This window comes from Orbicella franksi, chromosome 8 (genome assembly GCF_964199315.1).
Source record: "Orbicella franksi chromosome 8, jaOrbFran1.1, whole genome shotgun sequence".
NCBI lineage: Eukaryota > Metazoa > Cnidaria > Anthozoa > Scleractinia > Merulinidae > Orbicella > Orbicella franksi.
Window position 1 is genome coordinate 5,006,261 of NC_138152.1, and position 20,451 is coordinate 5,026,711.

Below are 20,451 nucleotides of genomic sequence, written 5' to 3' on the forward strand. Positions count from 1 at the left end.
ACTATCAGCCATTAGTATAAATCTACTAGCGTTCATTCACAAATGCCGTTCTCTGGTTAAGTTAAATATCACAGTGGACTGTAACTTCATAATACCTATTGTAGTAGAACATTTTATTGCCTGGATCTTCTCGTAAACTCGAGTGATGTCTTGACCAGACATATCAAATCTTTAAATTCCCCATACCACTGAATTGAATTGATCCTTTGTGTCCAAGTAGTTGAGTCGACTAGCCAAAGATGCAATTGATGATGAATTCTTGTTTGCAAGAGCCATTGTTAACGAATTGAAAACCGACTAAAACACAAAATAGCGGAGCGCGATAAAATACGTGTGAACTCTCTGAGAGTAGACAAGGGAAAAGCACCTGATCTCCAAACCATCACTAGAGCACATCCTCTGATATCCATTTTCTGTAATCTTAATTGTTCTAAATCTAACGAATATCGCATGTTACATATAGCGACTGTTGTGGAAGTAGTATGTATCACAGGAACTCATCCTCGAACCACGTGTTTGGGATCAGGCAGTTTATTTCAATCCTACACACACACTGAACAGCATGGAAAATGATTCATTCTATAATTACAATCTTCAAAATAAACTACGATAGGACTAGAGGCCAATCGAGAGCCTGTACAAGATAATTATAAATACATAAATTACGAGATTATCAACACATCAAGAAAAACAAACATATAACTGCCATGGAAGTGAAGGGGAAAGCTAATGCTGGTAACTTGAAAAGGCGTTAATAATAGTAGCTATTGCTCTATTGCTAAGAATGGTACTGATGTTCGCTAGATCGTAATTCCATGTTACATACTACGTATGAAGCAATACTACAGTTATTTTACACAGTAAACTTTTTATTACATTAACTTTGTACTTATCTTTATTACGGTATGGTTTTAAGCTTCCTTAAGCTTCATGTAACAATGAAGTGAAAAATACTGCAATATAATTTCTGATTTTAATTAGTAATGTCATTAAAATAATATTTTTTCAATATAATTATTAGTAACAATCAACAGTCAACTTTGGCAGCCAATTGTCAACCAATTTGATAAGAAATATTGACCGTAGGGGGAATACGAAAAAAAAGCCTACAGAATTTTAGTTTACTTTCACGGTTCTTACTGTTGCATTCTTACAGGGTTTTTTTTGTTTTTTTTTTGTTTTTTTTTCTTTCACAAAACCACATTTGCAAGTCTTCAGTTCTTCTTAAAGACTAATTTCTTAGGTTTGCAGAAAAGATGTTTTTGGTAGTCTTGACCTCCTGCAAAATCTTGAATTTACTGTTCACCACAAATGGTATAGAAAATCTTGCAGGTTTTGAAAATTTTTGATCCAATCTCATACATGTCTCGCAGTCCTTTGTGATGAGTCACAAAAGTCTCGTTTTTGTTTTTCTTTCTGTTACTGGGATTAAACTGTGTTAAGTCGTAGTCCTGGAATTTCAAACAAGGATCTTACCATCTTGGCAAGTCTTGGACACTACCATTTGTAACCCATTAATAACACCTAATTACTAAAGGTTGTAAACAAGTCACACTGAAATGTCACCTCATACTTGTGCTAGTAGCTACACAATCAAGGACACAGTGTAATTAACAATCCCTCAGTCTTGACTTTATGTTTCTTTCCATCCCAGAGTCTAAAACTTTTAATTAAGTCTTTCAAGCTCAGACAAGGATTTTGCTGTCTTAGCAAGTCTTGGGTCTTACCGTTTGGAGCCCCTATCACACCTAACTAAAGGTTGTAAACACTGAAATGTCACGTCATACTTGTGCTAGTAACTACACAATCAAGGGTGCAGTGTAATTAACAACCCCTCAGTCTGTGTAAATATCTATAATTTGGTCAGAAAGATTTTAATCAAGATAATCTTCAAAAGACCCTTTACGTCCCTTTCCTTTTAAAAAATCCTTAGCCCCTTCAATGGCATCTTTCATGGTTTTCAGCTTCACTCCCTTTGCGTGCTCGTATGTCAAGGCATCATTAAAAGACTCTGCATTGAACATAGAGTAGAACACAGCCTTGCGTTCAGCAGTGAGCGCCTCTGTTGGGAAACGAGCAATTAGTTTAGCAAGCTTGATAGCCTCTTCAACTGCTTTTCCCTTAGGAACAATTCTGTTCACTAAGCCCATGCTATAAGCTTCTTTAGCATCCACTGCTCGGCCTGTCATTATCAGGTCTAATGCACGTGATAGGCCGACAATGTATGGCAACCTTACAGTACCGCCATCCAGAAGAGGAACACCTGAAGTTAAATGAATAATGATGATGATGATGACATTTATATAATTTATAATAACATTTATATAAAATACACCATTTTAGATATTAATTGTTAACACTCAGATATTTTACATGTTGCTTAAAATTTGTCAGAAATGAAGTAAATGGTACAAGGAAAACTATGATGTCTGCACAGGTATTGTCTGTATACCAGTGTACTAAAGATTTATTATAGACAACTGCTATAAGACTAAACAACAGTGTAACACACTCTTGTATATATGTTCCATGTTATTTTGACCTTAGATGGTCAGACGACTCAATTATGCATGTTTTGCCTAGTTCTTATATAGTCCTAACAGTTTTTCAAATATTCTGTAACTGACGATGATGTTAGCAACATCGAAACATGTCTTATAAATTAAAAAATGTCGTAATCTTCTTAAAAATGAAATAATAATACTTTTTATTACATGGCAAGGTAGTCTTGAGGTAAATCCAAGCTTAATCTGTTAATTGCTTCTTAGAAAAGGAGCAGAGCATTGATAAGCTACTCACTAACCTAACTAACTTGAGCCGCACTGGGAACATTGGCCCTCGATCATTTTTGTACAGACCTCGGGCCAATATTCCCCAGTACAGCCCTCATGTTTGGTTAGTAAGACTGGTTATTCTTACATGGCTAGCTCAATGGGAAGGAAAGATGAACCTAATCCTGGTCTGCAATTGGCTACCGAGCAGACAGGCTGGTGTGTCTTGCCCACGTTTCCATCCTTCAAGAAAATGATGTTCTTTATGCCATATAACAACTCTCTTATTTAATCACAAGCTTGTTTGGTCAAGATGGCTGAACACTGAAATGTCACTCGGGAGGTTAGGGAGGGGTGGGGAGAACTCCCAGGAGAAAAGGTCGGAAATGCTCATCAGAAAAATGCTCATCAGAGAAATGCTCCCGGTGCAACCCTAAAGGATACCTTGACCACTAAAAATATTTTGTCCTGAACATCCTAAGGGAGACAAAGAGTATCCCCAACCTTTCCACATGGAAGTTCCCCTCCCTGGAATGACACCAGTACTTTACCAAATCTCCTGTTAAATATTCCCATAACTGTATCTTCTGCAACAACCCTGAGGTCACACATCAAAGCTAACTCCATTCCTCCGGCAACTGCATATCCTTCAATGGCACCAATCACTGGTTTACTGAGCTTAAGTCGAGATGGGCCCTACAAATAAAGTCTTTTCATTTTATTATTTGTAACCATTTTTAATAGTAACTTAATTAAGTAGTTTTATTGTAAATAATATCGTATTTTAGCATTTTATTGTAAATAATATATTTTTAGCATTCTAATTATTTTAAGCTGAGGGCCCCAAGTTTATCAGTAACTTAAGTTACTGTCACAGGTCACCCTCATTAAATAAAGTCTTTTCATTTTCATTTTCATTTCATTTCATTTCATTTCATTTCACAAAGAACAACAACAACAAAAAAACTATGCAAAAATGTATTAAATTTATTATGCAGTTCCTTTTAGCTATTTTGAATTTGTAGATAGACATACACAGCGACTCACAACAACATTTGGCGTAAAGGTGGTCACAAGAAAATATGTGCTGCCAAGACAGATGACTTTCATCGCTGGGTACCAGCGAATTTAACGCTGGGGGTAACCCTGTGATGGACTAGCATCCCATCCAAGGGGGGAGGGGGGGGAGTAGAAATATTCCTAGTTGCTTCATACTACAGAAACCGGGATAAGCTCCGCCCTGGTGGGTTACTTGGCTCATATGCAGACTTAACATTAAACACAATAGCCTCTACTTGGTGCCACAATATGCACGGATGTTTGTTCTTGGACATTATCTGTTCCTTAAAGCTCACAATTTTCCTCGAGCTACTCTCTTGGAAAACTGTTTGCTTCTCGGAACAGATAATGCCCACAGACAAGTATCCGAGCACATTTTTGTACCAATTGGAGGCTATTGTTTATATATCTTGAAATTACCTGTGACAAATGGGTCAATCAAATGTACCTGAAATAATTCGATTTTCTGTAGATTACTACATGTAGTGCGCATGTTGTACAGAGCGACTCGCACCTTTGCAACCTGAATGCCCACAAATTACCGAAAAATAGACAAATGAAGTTATTTTTCAGTCACAACACTGGAAAAGTTAAGAGTAGCCTGATTGCTTAAATGGATTTTCGCGCGAAGTCGACCGAACAAGCTCATTAGACGCGCTAATCGTCGACGTGATATTTATACAAGGTAATTTATTCTCGCTGCAGGAGTTTACTGGGAACACACAAATTGCAGTACATCGTGCACGAGATCACGAGATGGCGAAATAAACAACCGATTTTTACCAGAAAACACCAAGCAATCAATCGACACTAGCTAGTTTCAAGCTTCCCGCCGAGCCAACATGGCACGTTCGTACATATGATTATGCAAAGCTCGTGCACACGATCACGCTATGGCGATCACGTAAACATTATAAGAACACAGCCATAACCAACTGAAAATACCAAAGCGAAAGCATTTTTCATAATATAGAGAAATCCTTCTGTGAGTAAAGCTTAATTTAATTTCGAGCAAACACTTGTTTTTCTTGTTCTATTTCCAAGATAAACAACGCAAAATATCTCACCATGGGTGCATCTCCTTCCCCAGGTGGTGCGATTGATTTAAGATACTCATCTGGGCCCCTTTGAGATAATTCTTCCAAGTCATATCCAGCACAAAACGTATCTCCTTTCCCGTATAACACGGCCACCGCGCATTCATCGTCGATCTCGAAATTGCGAAACGCTTCTGCAAGTAGCTCCGCGGTTTTTGCATTGACCGCGTTGCGCTTCTCTGGCCGTGCGATCGAAACAAAAAATATTTTGCCATCTTGATCAGTCTCCACCAAAGTGCTGTTCAATCTTCTGGAAGAGGCTACCAGAGAAGGAATCTTGACAGCCTGTGGTCGAATTCGACGTGCAAAAAGAGAAAGCGCCATTTTGCAACAAAGATCAGCCCCTCTTTAGACCCTCAAAATACTTGGCCCAAACCTGGGACGAGTAAGTTTCTAAGAGCAACTGTTATCCAATCAGATTGTTCGATCATGAGTCTTCGAGAAAACATGGCGACGTCGTCTCAGTTACCTGGCCCCATTTCACTTCCAACTAGAAGAACTGTTCAGAAACAACTTTATCTTTCCAAGAACGAATGCGAATGAGATGAACAAATGACGGGCCCTAAAGAAGGAAAATCGGACGAGTTTTCCTCGGGGGAAGACGAGGAATCTTTGAGGGAGCTGGTAAGCTTTCAACGTGCACGCGAAATTTTGTATAAATTTTCCCAGATGTTTTGTCTGTGGTCAAGTTCACTGTGGGACCTTGTTGTAATGCTTGAGTGGCTTTTGTGATCGTTTTTCCTGTGGGTTCCCTTGTGTTCCTATCATGTTATGGCCGATTGAAAGATTAATGAACAGTAAATATTATTGACAACGCATTTAAAATTAACTTGTAAAGATCAACAGCAGCACACATAATTTTGAGCTTATATTTTAACCTTCAGCTGCACAATGTTTACAATACGTTCCAGTGATCTAATAAAGAAAATATGAACTGTTCTCTTTTCTAATAATGCTCAGTGCTGGAGTGTACACTGTACATTATGACTGAAGTTGTTCTCCTTAAAAAATTACTAAGGGTCATATAGTTTCTCTTTATTTGAGGTCATGACTAGCTGCAGTCAAACCTCTATAAGACGGCCACCTTGGGGAGGAAGTGGCTGTTGTGGAGAGGTGGGCGTTATGCGGAGGTAGGAGTGTAATATGACACCTGTCATTTTTCAGGGAGTGCAACATTTTTGTCTTAAAAAAATGCTTATGTAGCATATTATGTAACATATAAGTATGTAACACGATCAAAATATATCAATAAACGGTAGCTGCCGGTTTTGCCCCATGGCGAGTTCGCCCCCACCAAGTTCGCCCCCACATCGACTCAACTTGATCAAGTTCGCCCCCAACCAGATCAAGTCGCATATAGAAATTATTCCTTGTTCTTTTATCCGCTGCCTCATTAGATTACTGGTGGTGAGGTGACTTCGCATGGTGGAGAGTTCATTGGTGGTGAGACTCCCTGGTGGCGAGATGACCGGTAACCGTTGGACTTTGTTGCTATGCACTCATGAACAGGCGAACAATCATCTAAGCTTATCAAACATACATAGACTGAAATGGTTCTTCGAAAACGTTCAATAACTCGATGACAACTACATAAACATGAACACTAAAAGTTGGGAGCGAACTCGAAATAGAAATTTTATAGTGGGGGCGAACTCGGTGGGGGCGAACTCACCATGGGGCGAAACTGGTATCATTCCAACAAACAAACAGAGACCAAAAAGGCTTGGCACTGCTCAAGTTTCCACAAAAATTGGGTTTTGTATACACCACCATTCATCTGTTGTTGATAAACTGGTCATTATCAAGAGGTTTTTTTGACAGTTGGTATGCGTTTTTGTGGCAGTTACTATTGTGGAGAGGTGGCCATTGTAGAGGGGTTAAAATAAAAGTAAATGTAAAGACCATCCACTGGGACAAAAAAAGGAGCCATTATGGAGAGGTGCCCTTTGTGGAGAGGTGGCTGTTGACGTAGAGGTTCGAATGTATTTGCAAGCATTCAAGTCATATTCACAGAAGTTGGATGTGTTGGCTTTTTCCAACAGTAATGACATAAAGTTGGAAAAGTTAATTGTCATCCCTGGGCATTGGAATAATAATAAATAAATTATTAGCCAGAGACACTTGTGTAGGACCTACATGTGAGGTATGAGATGCCTACTCTCATGATACTGTTTGAGACTGTGTGGGTTCAATTCTAATACAGGGTCCAAAATTGCAACTTAACGCGAGTGTTGAAAACTAATCAGTTTTCAAACTAGCCACTGGTATATAACTTTAAATGTTGCCTTATGACCCGGCACTCAAGCTACTTTGTACAAATGCATAATGTGGGAAATTTAAGTCAGGAATTAGAAAGGTTAACCAACTGATTTATCAAAGTACATTACTGACAGTAACTAAGATTCTTGTAATGGTACAATGGTTACTTTGCTTTAGTTTGCTTTAATGGTTGCAGCTATGTGTTATTTTTTTAAATTTATTTTTCTTATTATTTTTGCATTTTTGCTTTTGTTTTGTTCTGTTTTGGGACGTGAAGAAACAAGCGGTTCAGTCTTGTAATAGAGGAGCAAAAAGGATCAAAAAGAAAAGTTCCCTTGCTGAACTGGTAACAATTTTGTTTGTGGTAACACCGTGCACAGTCATGCTGAAATAAATATTTATTTGTATTCTATGACTATATAAAGAAAAGAAGAATTGCAGACAGCTTGTAAAAGGTTGTCATAAATTTATGTTCACATCACATGTGTAAATCAATATCAGTGAAAGTTTATGGTGGACTGGTACAGATCAAAAACAGTTTGTATTGTATTTGTTTTCACTGTTTTCTTTCACCAATTTTTTTTTCTGCACTTTATTTTGGTAACACGAAGCCTTGTACATGTACAAGATTTGTTTGTTCAATGTCATAATAATTATCATTGATACTTATTCTTGTGTTTTCAAAAATAAATTCAATCTTTAATTAGTTATAATTTTTGATTAGCTATAATTTTTAATTAGTTTTAATGCTATAATTAGTTTTAATTTGTATAATTAGTTACAATTGAATAGAGATCTGTACTTTCATTTGTAACATATTTATTCAAATGTTAAATGCCTCATAAAAATGATCATATCTGGTGGTGTACATTTTTCTTTGGGTTAAATGACTGAAACCAGTATTAAATAAATGTTTGCTTTCTTTTGTCTCAAGTTATAATAATGTTATTATCACGAAAGGAAAATAACAATCACACAAGTTTGAAAAAACTTCAATCAAAACAAAATATAATCCACATACAAATAGTATGGATGTTTATGTTTTTGTGTACAAGCTTTTGCCGATATGCATATGTATCTACAAATTATTGCTTCTATTGAAGTTTGTTATCAAAATAATGTTTAATAGTTTTGTTGTTTAGATACCTTGCTCTGCATGTGGCTTAGAGAGAAAGCCATTCAAAAAGTCTTTATTTTTCCATACAAAAAAATTGTTTTGTCTTCAGAAGCCATTTGAAAAGAATCACTTTTGTTCCCTTACAATAGTTCTTTAATAATTCACAGTGAGTTATCTTAAGCTGGTTTGTAGTTTTATTCCATATCTTTGTATCAGTATCGGAACACTGTGTAACATTGTACAAATGTTTTGATTGCAAGATAATGTTTTTGATCATCAATTTTCTGCTAAACAACTGCATGGCTGAAGAGGCAAGAAAAATTTGATTGCCTATCGTTTGTCTTTACATTGTGTTTACTCTATGTGCTACCCTCAAATGCAAGCTTGTTGTCTAAAAATATATCAAAACTGTATAATTTTACATGACTGAGTCTTACATGTATCGTAAGACATGTCTCAGTGTTCAAAAATTGCTTCAGCGCAACAGTGGTTCACCATATGGTCCATGGTATGTATGACTTGTTTTGAAATGCCATGCCTTAAAGAGCATTTAAATGGAATATTCCTAAGGGGTTTTATAGAAATGTTATCTTGATCTTACATCTAGCATGTTTTTGTTTTTTTAATTTTAAAAGTAAAAAAAAAAAATCTCATATAGTGGTTTATTCAGTAAAAACGTTCTTGTGAAGCGCCATTGAACCATTGGGAAATGCCTCTATAAATTTTATTATTATTATCATCATCATCATCATCATCATCATCATCATCATCATCATCATCATCATCATCATCATCATCATCATCATCATCATCATCATCATCATCATCATCTTGATCCAGAAAATATCCTTCCATCAGTTTTTTGGTTTGAATGTTGTTCCTCCACACCTCTTGAAATCCCAGTCTAGCTTCATACATGTACTTACCTTGAGAAACGTTGCCATTTTAAACACCCACCCCCTTGGAATTTTTATTGACCCTCCATGGATTGGGAATGGACATTTTCTGGAAGTGCACATTGTTTCAAAGGTGGTATGTTTCACTTTGAAAACATGCCACATGAAATTAATGTTATGGAACATATTTATTTCTTAGAGTCAGTTACACTGTACATTCCATGTTTGTGAGAATCCCAGATTATCTGGTAGAAAAACATATTAAGCTGTTCAGATCCATGCTCACCTTATACCACAAGAGATAGCAGCACTTGTCATAAATCCACGTAGATGATGTCTTATTTGTTATCATATCAGGTTTGATTATCATTACAATTTAAATCATTCATTTGGTATTTTCCTTGTTCTTTTGCCAGTGCACAATAAATGGAGTGAAGTTTGACAAGCTGCAGAAAGGATCCGGAAAGAATGTCACCAAGTTGGAGATGTTCTTCTCCGGGTTCCCTAAGATTATCGGCATGGAGTACTTTCCAAACCTCCAAAGCCTGACACTGATGGGACAGCAGATTGCAGTTCTGGAGAATCTTGACTGTTTACCAAACCTGACAGAGTTATGTGTGTCAGAAAGCAAACTTACTGTAAGTTGGATCCAGATTAGCATTAAATGTAAACTTAAGTTAATAAGTCAAGTCTTGCAAGAGCACAAAAATTGAACCTTGTTTACAACTTAATTTTGTGTGTTCTTTTAATTTTTTGTTGTTTATGTAGGTTAGTCACATAAGCTATTAAATATTAATATATAATGCTAGACAACAATTATTATTGTTAATGTTAGATACAGTTAAAACCGTATGTAAGAACCTACATTTTTGGAAGTCTGAAAAAACAGGTTCTTGTATTTTGGGGTACTTATTGGCAATTTAGGCTAGGTAGGTTCTTCATTAGGTTCTTATTAATTTCTGTGAAGAAGATATGGTTGCTGATGATTTTGATTAAACTTGGGTGTGGTCCTTGAAATATATACAGTATTTATTGACAACTGCATTATTGAGCCTAACACAACTGATTACAGAAATGTCTATAACAAGCTTAGAGTTGTAAAATGGTTATCATAATTTAACTGTAACCCACATTTAAGAACCTGCTTGATGTTGTTTGGCTAAACAGGTTCTCAAACCAAAAAGGTTTACAGATACATGAACCCAGCACCAAGTTATTGCAGCATGATTCTGAAGACGAATCTAAAACCTTATTTTATTGTTTATTCATTTATTTATGACTATGCTTGTCTCAACAGACCATCTCTGGTCTCAATGGCTGTAAACAGTTGAAGAAGCTGCTATTGTATGACAACAAGATTTCTAAAATAGAAAATATTTCACATCTGGAGCAGCTCAATGTTTTGTGGCTCAACAACAACAAGATCAGTAGAATAGAGGTATATACTGGGTAAAATTTGAAATTTGAAGTTAATACAGTCAGCTTTCACAGAGTAGATGTCACTAGCTGTTAGTTAGATTTCTGGGATCATGTTTAGTGTAGGTGGTGTCGGCTCACACTCTGGACCAATATATCACCTGACACTTGGTCGATATGTTAGGCGAGTATTGGTTGACACTCAACCCATACATGGCCAATATATCGGCTGACAGTTGATTGAGTGTCAGTCAAGTATTGGTTGAATGTCAATCGAGTATCATTAGACTTTCGGTTGATATGTCGGCCATTACTCAACTGACACTCAACTGACACACATATCAGCTAACATATTGACCAATACTCAACCGATACCCAACCAACACTTGACCGAACCTCAACCAATACTCAATTGATACTCGACAAACTGTTGGCTGATGTATTGGCCTTGTATTGGTCCTCACTCGGCCGATACTTGCCGACATATTGACCCAGTGTTGGCCGATATATTGGTCGATGGTGTTGACCAACACTGCCTACAGTCAACATGATCTGATTTCTGTATAACTTAAACAGACATGTTTACTGGTTGTCTGATGGGGAAACATGAAAGATATTTTTAAAGGAATGCATTAAATTTGGTCAAGATGTTGTCAGCAAGAAGACAAGACTAGGATATGTACATGTTGATCAAAATTTGATGATGTAGATAAATTGATAGGAGGTTTAATATTGAACAGAATTTTGCTATGTTTGTTACCATTGATGATGTTTTTTCTGATATAACATAAATTTCTTTATGTCCACACATTTACAGGGTTTAGAAGGGCTTCTTTATCTTCTTGATCTGAACTTGGCTGTAAATCAGATTACAGAAATAGGTGAGCAGTCCTCAAGACATAAAAAAATGACACATGACCAAATGAAGGGTTGCATGGAAACATACTCTACAATATTATTGACATCTAACAGACTGCAAGATTCTCCTAGCAAATTGCTTTCCGCTTTCTTCTTTGCAAAAAAAGAGAATTTGACATGAGATCAGGAGTCAGTTATCATGCGCCCCTTCAAATGAACTCTTGTTCTCCTGAGCTGGATATTGTACTCTCACAATGCCTATCTCTTGCGTACTGTAGGAGTTCAAGTGGTTTACTGGTAAACTGTTGAGTAAGAACAGCCTGACAAAACCTGGAATATTGGCATATATCCCATACAGCTGGGGCATTCATCATTATTTTCATCCTGTAAAAATCAGGATAAGAAAAAAAGGGATAAGTTTGGCTCTACAAGGTTCTTTGACCTAAGCATAGACTTTTCCTTAATGCACTGTACACAGTCAAACTGTGGAAATGTACAGTCAAATATATCACTTATTTTTTGTAGGAAACTCTCTCAATGGAAACTTCAACCTGAAAACCTTAGATCTGTCTGCAAATCAGATTGCATCTTTAAAGGTATGTGTTTGAATTTTAATCATTTTCTGTTTTGGAAATTCAAAGGAAACAGTAAAAGATGACATTTTGTTGGGGTTATTTACATGACTGTAGTCATGACAGTAGTATTTTGAGATACAAATTAAGTACATCTTTGATCAGTGAACTTACATTATAGCATGCCGTGGTTAGTGAGCTATGATATCAGACAGAGTACACATGATGGTAGTACAGTATACAGTGTGCATCATTGGATTATGATGCATGCTCATAGAGTGAGTGAAATCAAGCTTGCTTTGACAAAGAGTTGCCCATGGCTACACCTCAAGCAAATCTACATTTTTTTGCTGTCCGAACTTTCTGCATGCATTATCAGGGGTTTCATTAAGTGTGGGGACTGAAAAAATTGACCAGCTGTGAGGACAATTTTGCCTGCCTGGTTTGACCATCTAGAGCAAAGTTTTTCTTACAAGAGCAGTCAGTTCAAAAAGTTTTGCCCTGCTGTGAAAACCAGTTGCCTTCTTGCTGAAAATGTTAATGAAATCCCTTATCATATCTTGATGATGCATGCTAAAGCATGTATCAATCATTAATTGTAGCTCTATTTTAATTAATAAATAAATACAATGTTATAACTTCTGAGGGTAAGGAACTTGTCTTAAATTCTCTTGATACAGGATCTAACAAATTTGTCTCAGCTGCCTTGTCTTGAGTCCCTAAGTCTTAAGGACCCTGTGTATGGACCCAACCCAGTGGCATTACTGTGCAACTACTCCACACACCTTCTGTACCATCTTCCTAATCTACGTCGTGTGGATTCCTATAGTGTGGAAAACAAGACGCTGAAGGATTTGGCTGAGGTATGGAAAGAATTTGAGTTAAGGTGGAAAATAAGGGAAGAATGTCTACTTAGATTATCATTTGTCATCATCTTTTACCTTGGGTTCTCAATCATTATAAACCAATGTTTAAACTAACAGAGATTTTGGTCACTAAAGAAACTGTTCCACTGCATCGGCAGGCAAGTGAAACACTGCTATTTATCAACTTTATGTCATTAAAGGTAAATTAATTGCTGTAGCAACTTTGTGAAGTCTAGCTTAAGGCTAATGCTAAAAAAAATCAGCTTTAAAAACTCACTATGGCAGTTAATTTATCTTAAGTTTAATCTTCAAGTTGATAAACTGCAAAGTGTTTCAGTTGAAACTAATTCTTATAATTCTAATTGGTACGATGGAATCTAACTTGTAGTTCTAACAATAGCAACCTTCCATTCTGTACTCAACAATGGTTTTTAACTTGTACTGGTAGAGTTATTTGTATCATGGATTAATAACTGAATCCTATTAACCCCCAATACATGTACATGCTAAAGCTATGGCAAAATAGTATTCTGCACACATTGCATGCCTATATTGCTACTTATTTTTCTAATAATGGAGAAAAGATGTCTTTCTCGAATTGAAGAGGATAAGCTAAACCCAGGAGTGTCGTTATAGATTGTTGCTCAAACAATGTTAGGGAGCTTAAGCTAAAGCATAAACATTTAATTTGAGAGATGGGCATGAACTGGAACTTGATAAACCTCTTCTTTGGCACCTATTTTCAGCCTTCTTTTTGAATTTTAAGTTATAAATAATAACATGAAAGCTTTTCAACTCACTGGTGGGGGATAAAAGCCTCTCGAGAGCAAGAACACAAACTTCCAGTTGACATCAGTAGCTCAAAAATGTCTGTACTTCAGTTCTTTATTATTTTTTCTCAGACCACAGTTGTAAAGAAAAAGATGTACTACAACATGAGGGTGAAAACACTACAGAGGAACAAAGCAGACTTGCTTTTCAGACTGGAGACAGAGAAGGCAGTTCTTCAGGCCGACCCGAAGAACAGGATGCATAAACTGTTTTCAGCAGTCAAAGATGTATGCATTAACACAAGTTTCAATGCTTTTCATGTATATTAAAAAAGTGAAATTTTATTTTATAAATTTATTATAATTTTGTCAAATGAATTTTTATCTGGCCCTCTTTGTCAGTCAATCAGCATTATCCAGCCCTCTTCAGGAGTTTATAAACAGTACTACTGTCTAATTAACAATTAGAATAGGAGCCCAAGTTTTCTATTTAACAATTGGATTATAAGCTCAAGGTTTCTATCACGTTCACGATAGTTGACATTAGGTCAAAGCCCAAGTCAACTGTCACGCATAGAAATCAAGAGCTAATAATCTAATTGTTTTTTCTTTTTTTTAACAATCTACTAGTCGTAAACTTTATCTGAATCCTCTTCCCATACACTTGGAAAATGCAAAGAAGCAGCCTCCAGTTTTTTAACAAGCGCTCACTGCTACGCTATTCACTATCTGCAACAGAATAGATAGTGAGCAGCATGTAGCGTGGTCAATCAGAGGATGCCACTCGTGATAGAATGCTAATAGATTTATGCTAATTGTAGTTATTGATACTGTCCTTGCAGATAGAAAGAGAGGTTGAAGAAGGAGGTGAAGGTCTGTTGTTGTCTTTCAAAGAAAACAAGAGTCCAATCAGCCCTGCTGCTGGTGATGAAGACACAATGGAAAACAATGAAGATCAAAGGAAGATGGCTGCTGATACTGTGATGTATTCCCAGAGATTACAACAGAAGAAGGAGGCCCTGCTGAAAAGAATCGCAAAGCTACAGAAACAGTGGGAAGAGTAAGAACTGCGTACATTATACATGTATTATATTCTCAACGTTCATGGTGTCTCACCCTACTCAGGTGTATAAACCCTGGTTCACACTTTTGAGATAAGCCCTACAGTAAACACAAGCACAAGCAAGGCTGTGGTCTAAGAAAAATTATGAGGAGCCCAAAGGTTCCTAACTATGAAATCCTGGGTGCCCAGCATTTAAGCTTGTATGAAAAAAGTAAGTGTTTCCAGTCACTCAAAGGCAAAAGTTAGTCGCCTGTGGCACCCAGCGCTCCTAGAGCACAGCCCTTACAAGCCCAAGGATGTTCACACTAGCTAACAACATACACACATGCAGTAGTGACGTGTTACATTGTACATCGCCAGAGAAACAAGATAGCTATTGGTTGAATTCTTGCGCTTATGCTTGTGCTTATTTCACGCCAGTTCCCAATTGAGAAATACGCTTAACACTAGTCAAATAAGCATTAGCACAAACACAAGAAAAAAGGAAATATTTCTTTTCTCTTGCTTCCTGCTTGTGCTTATTTCACCTTGCTGCACACTAGTGTTTTCTTACGCTTATGCTTAAGCTTGCACTTATGCCTGTACTTATCTCACAAGTGTAAACCAGGCTAAAATGAGGGTAGTGGTGCAACTTGACAGATGCTTATGTGAATTAACCTGTCACGTTCAAACTAGAAGATCTTTCTGTGGAAAGAAGGTTCCTTTAATGACACTGAATCCAGAGATAAGTCTGGTCTGAATGGACTTGTTTGAATAGACTGGCTGTTTATTTTCGAACTCAAAGGTCAACATAGAAATTCTTCTGGCTGAATTTCATACATTTATAATCAATAGTACCAATGTTGTAAGGAGGAACGGAACATTTGATATGTTTTGATTTGAACACTTTCTTCTCTCAGGATTGATCAATGTCATCAGGAAAGCTGTGAGCAGGTGAACAATGTGTCAGAGATGACAGTACAGCGGCTGCTGCTGGAGCTGGAGACTGGTGGAAATGTTCGCTTTGAGGACGGCAAACCAGCAGATCCTTGGTACAGTTACTTTTAATTAAAATGTGGATGGGTTTTCAAGCTACACTAGAATGCAGAGGCGGATTTAGACGGGAGGGGGGTGGATTGGGTGGCTAGCCACCCCCCCATTGGAGAAGCAAAAATAAAACAAATAGAAAACAATTGTGAATATTATGGCAGAAATAAAGGCAAACGTTCTAGACAGATAACTCATTGTAATTTCTTTTTTGAGGCATTGCTATTAATTCTATTGCAACATTTTTCAGTTAGGTCTCAATTCTCAAATTGCTACATTTGGGGGAGATGTGTGAATGAAAATCTGATGCCAAACGATTTAAATATATAAAGTTTGATCATTGCACTATGCAGTCATAGTCTATAAACCTGCGATATACGCAGAGAACAAATAGAATGTCGATGGCAATGTCAGTCAAGAACTACCTGTACCTCTGTCAAAGTTAACCCATGATAATTTTTTTGAAGGTACAAGTCGTGTCATGATCTGGTGTTGTCAAGATTCTGTGTTGGAGATTATCTGGTAAGAACTGGACTCATTTTTTCAGAAATTCTTTCTTTTTCATTTTATAATAAGCGTCAAGAATTGATTGGTTTTCGCCCCGTCCTTACAAATGCGTTTTCGTTTGAAAGAACATACGTTTTGATGGGTATCGCCTACCGTCCACACGATATTTATAACGATCGAAACAAAGATCTAAAAACGCTTTCCAGAATGGGGACGTCAGAAAATGGCGCCCAAGTTGAGGAAACGAAGGCTTTCAAAAACGCTGACGTCATTCACATCATGCGCGCATGTGCAAATGACATAGCATATCAGTGCTAGCGTTTTTAACCGGTTTACTGTGGACTGGACAATGATGCGAAAACGGTAGTGTGGAAGGAGACGTTTTTTGACGAAAACGTGTAATCAAGAACGTATCGTTTCGAAAACGCATTACTGTGGATTGGACTTTTGTGTTTCTCAAGGTATTGTCTGTGAAACGTGATAAGTTTAAAACCCTTCTTTTGTTTTAATCATTTCCTGGTGTGAAATCAAGACTATCACGAAATAATTTTGTTACATCTATAAAGTAATTATAAATCTCTTTATCTACATATGGACCCTTCTTGAGGTTGGTTGCCAAAGCCAAATGGTTGCCAATTTAAAATTCTTTTGTATACATTTAAATTAGCCTGACTAACCTCGTTTGGGAGCAAAAAATCGTTTGAATTGTCAACTGTAAGGCTAACTGTAAAACTTACCAAAGAATTTGTAATTGGCAGCCATTGAAAAGGGTCTATGAGAACTACAACCTATGCCTTATCTAGGACAGGTATTTTGTGTGAGATTATAATCTTGTTTTGTCTATTGCAGGATGCAGGAATTTCTGGAATTAAAGTGCACAGAATCACAAGAGTGCACAACAGAATCTTACGAACAAAATTTGATGACAAACTCGATCAGATTCTGGACCGGGATGACATTGTGGAATTAACCAAGTATGAGCCTATTTTTGATAGGTTATTAATATTTAGTACATCAATTCTTTAATGAAGTATCGTGTCTCCAAGAGCACACAGGAACGATTTCTCTGAGTCTCTAGTTTTCGACTTTTCCTGTCACTTAAACGACCGGACTGCTGCCACGTAGCTAGTTAATAACTTGAAGTTGTTAAAGATAAATAGTTTATGTTATATTTGAAATATTTGTTTATTTATTTACAGTGTCCCCAATTAGCACACTGGTGCTAAATACATCGACACTTAAATAAAGTGATTATTATTATTATAACTGCTTTAGCGACTTTGCTCTGAAAAAGGTAGACTTGCCACGAGTCGACCTCTGCTTAGTTCTTCGCTGCGAGAAGGCAGTCGTCGAGCGAAGAAGTCGTGAGCCAACTGGCCAGGGGAGAATTATCGCAAGGGACTTTTAGAAAGTCTATGAAGAAGGGCTGGCGTTCAAAAGCGCCAGGTTCAGTGACTTGCTAAGGTGGTTAGTCTACAGTTTAACTTGCCGCCGACGCAGCGCAACAGTTTCTTTAAAAGCTAATATATTTTTCTGACTGTCCCATCTCTAAGGATAAAGACAGTTATCTGCTATCTACTTATCTGAATGCAGGGGACTAGAGATGGCGCAGTGGTGAGACCGTTCGCCTCGCACCAATGCCAATTCGACCAGGATAGAGGAAATGCATTGAAACCAGCTAAGGCTGATGTGACTTCCTCTCTAAATATTGTAATTTATGTACTTTTTATTTATTTATTTATGTCATGAAACTAGTATGTGCACCTTGTCAAATATGATAGTAATGACAGTACGGTTACGAAAATTGTCAAGAAACCTGCTTCAAAGTTGCTAAAATCTGCTTATTTCATCATCTAGGGGGAGATCTTACAAGCGTCTGTTAGAGTATCTATTCTTCATGTGGGACCCGTCTCTACTCAGCGGAAACAATGAACCAATCAGAGTGTTGGAGGAAGGATTCTGCCCTGCAGCTGTTTACGAAGTGAGTTCAATTTTACATTTTACACTTTTCAGTGGAACTCCATTAATACGGTCACCAACGGACCATTTGGCCGTAGTAATGGGTAGGGTAAAATTTCATGACTGGTCTAAATTGAGTGACGTCTTGACAGATAAATCACAATTCCACTTCTAAACAAGTGTTCATTACATGTAATAAGCATCCAGAATGCAGATACAATTTTTTTTTTTTTTAGAAAAAAAGGAAACTTCAATCAGAACATACATTATGAACAATGGAAAGATGAACATAACTGCGGGTTTGTGTGGCCGTGTAAACGGGGTAAAACTTTAAAGGATTATACAGGTTGGGATTTCAGAATGTGGCCGTTGGCCGTATTAACGGGGTGTTCTAAAAAGAAAATGTATGGCGTTTTGCCGGGACAAACAATACTGAACGTAATAACGAGGTGACCGTATTAACGAGCGGGGTTCCACTGTACTAGTAAATCACCGAGGCAGCTGTTTTTAAAAGTTACAATAAGTGAGAAGAGCTTTCATAAATCCACAGTGTTGATATTCTTCGTTTCAAAATTTCGGAAACGTTAGCTCTGTATATTGCCATCATTATGCTATAACTCCACTGGAAACCGAGTATACTTTGGAACTGATTCAGAAGCTGTGAAACATTTGGCAGCTACACCAAACAAACTTGGCAGTATTCTCAGAATCACACTCCCTCCGCGCTCAGATTACGAGTAGTCCCCCTAAGTTCGCTAAGTCTGTCGAGAGAGACCGTAAATAAACCACAAGGGAAAAAATGGCCGCGCGAAAGGAGACCTTTTGGCGCTCCTCACCCCCAGGATTTCGCGCGGCCATTTTTTTCTTGCGGTTTTCTTTCGCGTCATGCACAACGGACTAAGCGAAAGAGGGACTACTCGTAATCTACTCCGCGCTCAACTAGCATTAACTGTTGTATTAAATCTGTCACATTTGTTAATCTCCCGTATGAACTCTAACTACTTACAGCACATTCGCCGTTTTAGAGACGCGAACAGACCGGGGACTAGTCACTAGTGTCCTCTCGCAATGGCATGTAGGACCGTAGAGAAGCCATATTTCCCATGTAACGATCCCACAAGCGACTGCGAGATGAGACTCGTCCCAGGTTTCTTCTTGTTTCCAAAGCGGCGAATAGCTGGGAATGGCTCGTCTCTCTTACGTGCATGCGCAGCACGTATTCAGACAGCTCTTAGTCCCGTATGTAACGCTCCGCCATGTTCTCCTTTCAGAGCTTGAATGAGGATGGTGGTGTTCCACTAGCCAACAGTGTGAGTGTGAGCGATAAACTACGAGTTGATTTTCTCAAAACAAAAGCCAGGCAAAGAGGAAGCACCGACCAATGCCCATTTAGACATGGTAAGGACCAACTTAGGTTGTGTTTTTTGGGGGAAAAAAATCCAAGATTGGATTCTTAAATCCAAAAACGGATTTTACGTTTCTTTACTATACCGATTAATCCAGCTACTCGGACCAGATTGCATCAAGGGAACTGGCGAATCCTCTCCTAGACCCAGAGTGGATTTTTCGGTTTCTTTGAAGTACCACGATCCGATTAATTTGTTTGGTAAAGAAATGCAAAATGCGTTTTTGGATTTAAGAATCTTATCTTGGATTTCCCAAAGAAACACACCCTTATTCTTACTTATTATTATTCTTTTGCAATCGCGAGATCAAATACCCGTTAAAACTGATATCATGAAATTTAAACCATGCTGTAAAACCTATATATGTCTGGCCCAATCCCTCACCTTGAGGCAAAGAACTGTCAAAGTAAAACCTTTGTATTAAGCTTAATTATGTGGGTTTACTTGATTATCTGTGATGAAGTTCTCTTTCTCCGAACCATGCAATATAGAGAGGCCATCATGAAGAGCTGAATACCGTAACGTTGTGTTTTGTCGCAAACAAACAAGTCACGGATTAAGAGTTTTCTGAGCCCGCGGTATACCGTGAAGCTGCCAAGTAACAAGTCATCTATTAATAGACACTGAACCCTTAATGCAAACATACTGTTCTACGCGTGAGGAAAAGGGAATGGAGAGAGTGAATGCGTGGTGCTTCCCAGTAATTTTAGTTGAGTCTTATCTGTTTCTTTTACGTGCAGGTCAGCTAATTGTAGCTAAAGTTTTTGTTGGGAAGGTCGTACCTGCGAAAAATGGCAACAAGTAAGTGA

The 20,451-nt window shown here is 37.6% G+C and overlaps 2 protein-coding genes across 3 annotated transcripts in view; one reads left to right on the top strand and one right to left on the bottom strand.

Moving 5' to 3' along the window:
* Positions 1–517: 517 nt before the first annotated feature.
* On the bottom strand, positions 518–5,330 carry LOC145494941 (enoyl-CoA hydratase EchA19-like). The gene is made up of 3 exons (XM_081474513.1): positions 4,898–5,330; positions 3,323–3,467; positions 518–2,263 (listed from the first exon to the last, which is right to left on the bottom strand). Exons 1-3 carry the CDS (start codon positions 5,249–5,251, stop codon positions 1,875–1,877), a joined length of 888 nt encoding a protein of 295 aa, XP_081330639.1. The 5' UTR covers positions 5,252–5,330; the 3' UTR covers positions 518–1,874.
* Positions 5,331–5,348: 18 nt separating this feature from the next.
* The window catches only part of LOC145494928 (leucine-rich repeat-containing protein 9-like), a 31,554-nt gene continuing 16,451 nt past the window's right edge, over positions 5,349–20,451 (top strand). The window contains exons 1-15 of one of the 2 annotated variants that reach the window (XM_081474494.1): positions 5,349–5,551; positions 7,464–7,532; positions 9,616–9,837; positions 10,497–10,637; positions 11,433–11,496; positions 11,999–12,069; positions 12,726–12,908; positions 13,814–13,969; positions 14,524–14,741; positions 15,644–15,775; positions 16,238–16,292; positions 17,127–17,251; positions 18,135–18,258; positions 19,508–19,634; positions 20,383–20,443. In XM_081474494.1, coding sequence (XP_081330620.1) covers positions 5,480–5,551; positions 7,464–7,532; positions 9,616–9,837; positions 10,497–10,637; positions 11,433–11,496; positions 11,999–12,069; positions 12,726–12,908; positions 13,814–13,969; positions 14,524–14,741; positions 15,644–15,775; positions 16,238–16,292; positions 17,127–17,251; positions 18,135–18,258; positions 19,508–19,634; positions 20,383–20,443 — 1,820 coding nt within the window. In that variant the 5' untranslated portion in view covers positions 5,349–5,479. The remainder of the gene's footprint in view (positions 5,552–7,463; positions 7,533–9,615; positions 9,838–10,496; positions 10,638–11,432; positions 11,497–11,998; positions 12,070–12,725; positions 12,909–13,813; positions 13,970–14,523; positions 14,742–15,643; positions 15,776–16,237; positions 16,293–17,126; positions 17,252–18,134; positions 18,259–19,507; positions 19,635–20,382; positions 20,444–20,451) is intronic. The other variant, XM_081474495.1, reaches the window with a different exon arrangement.

Coding starts and splice junctions, on each gene's coding strand:
- LOC145494941 (XM_081474513.1), bottom strand. CDS start 5,251: ATGGCGCTTTCTCTTTTTGCACGTCGAATTCGACCACAGGCTGTCAAG. Junction 3,468..4,897: donor GGGAAGGAGATGCACCCATG/GTGAGATATTTT, acceptor CTTTATTTGTAG/GGCCCATCTCGACTTAAGCT. Junction 2,264..3,322: donor AATATTTAACAGGAGATTTG/GTAAAGTACTGG, acceptor ATTTAACTTCAG/GTGTTCCTCTTCTGGATGGC.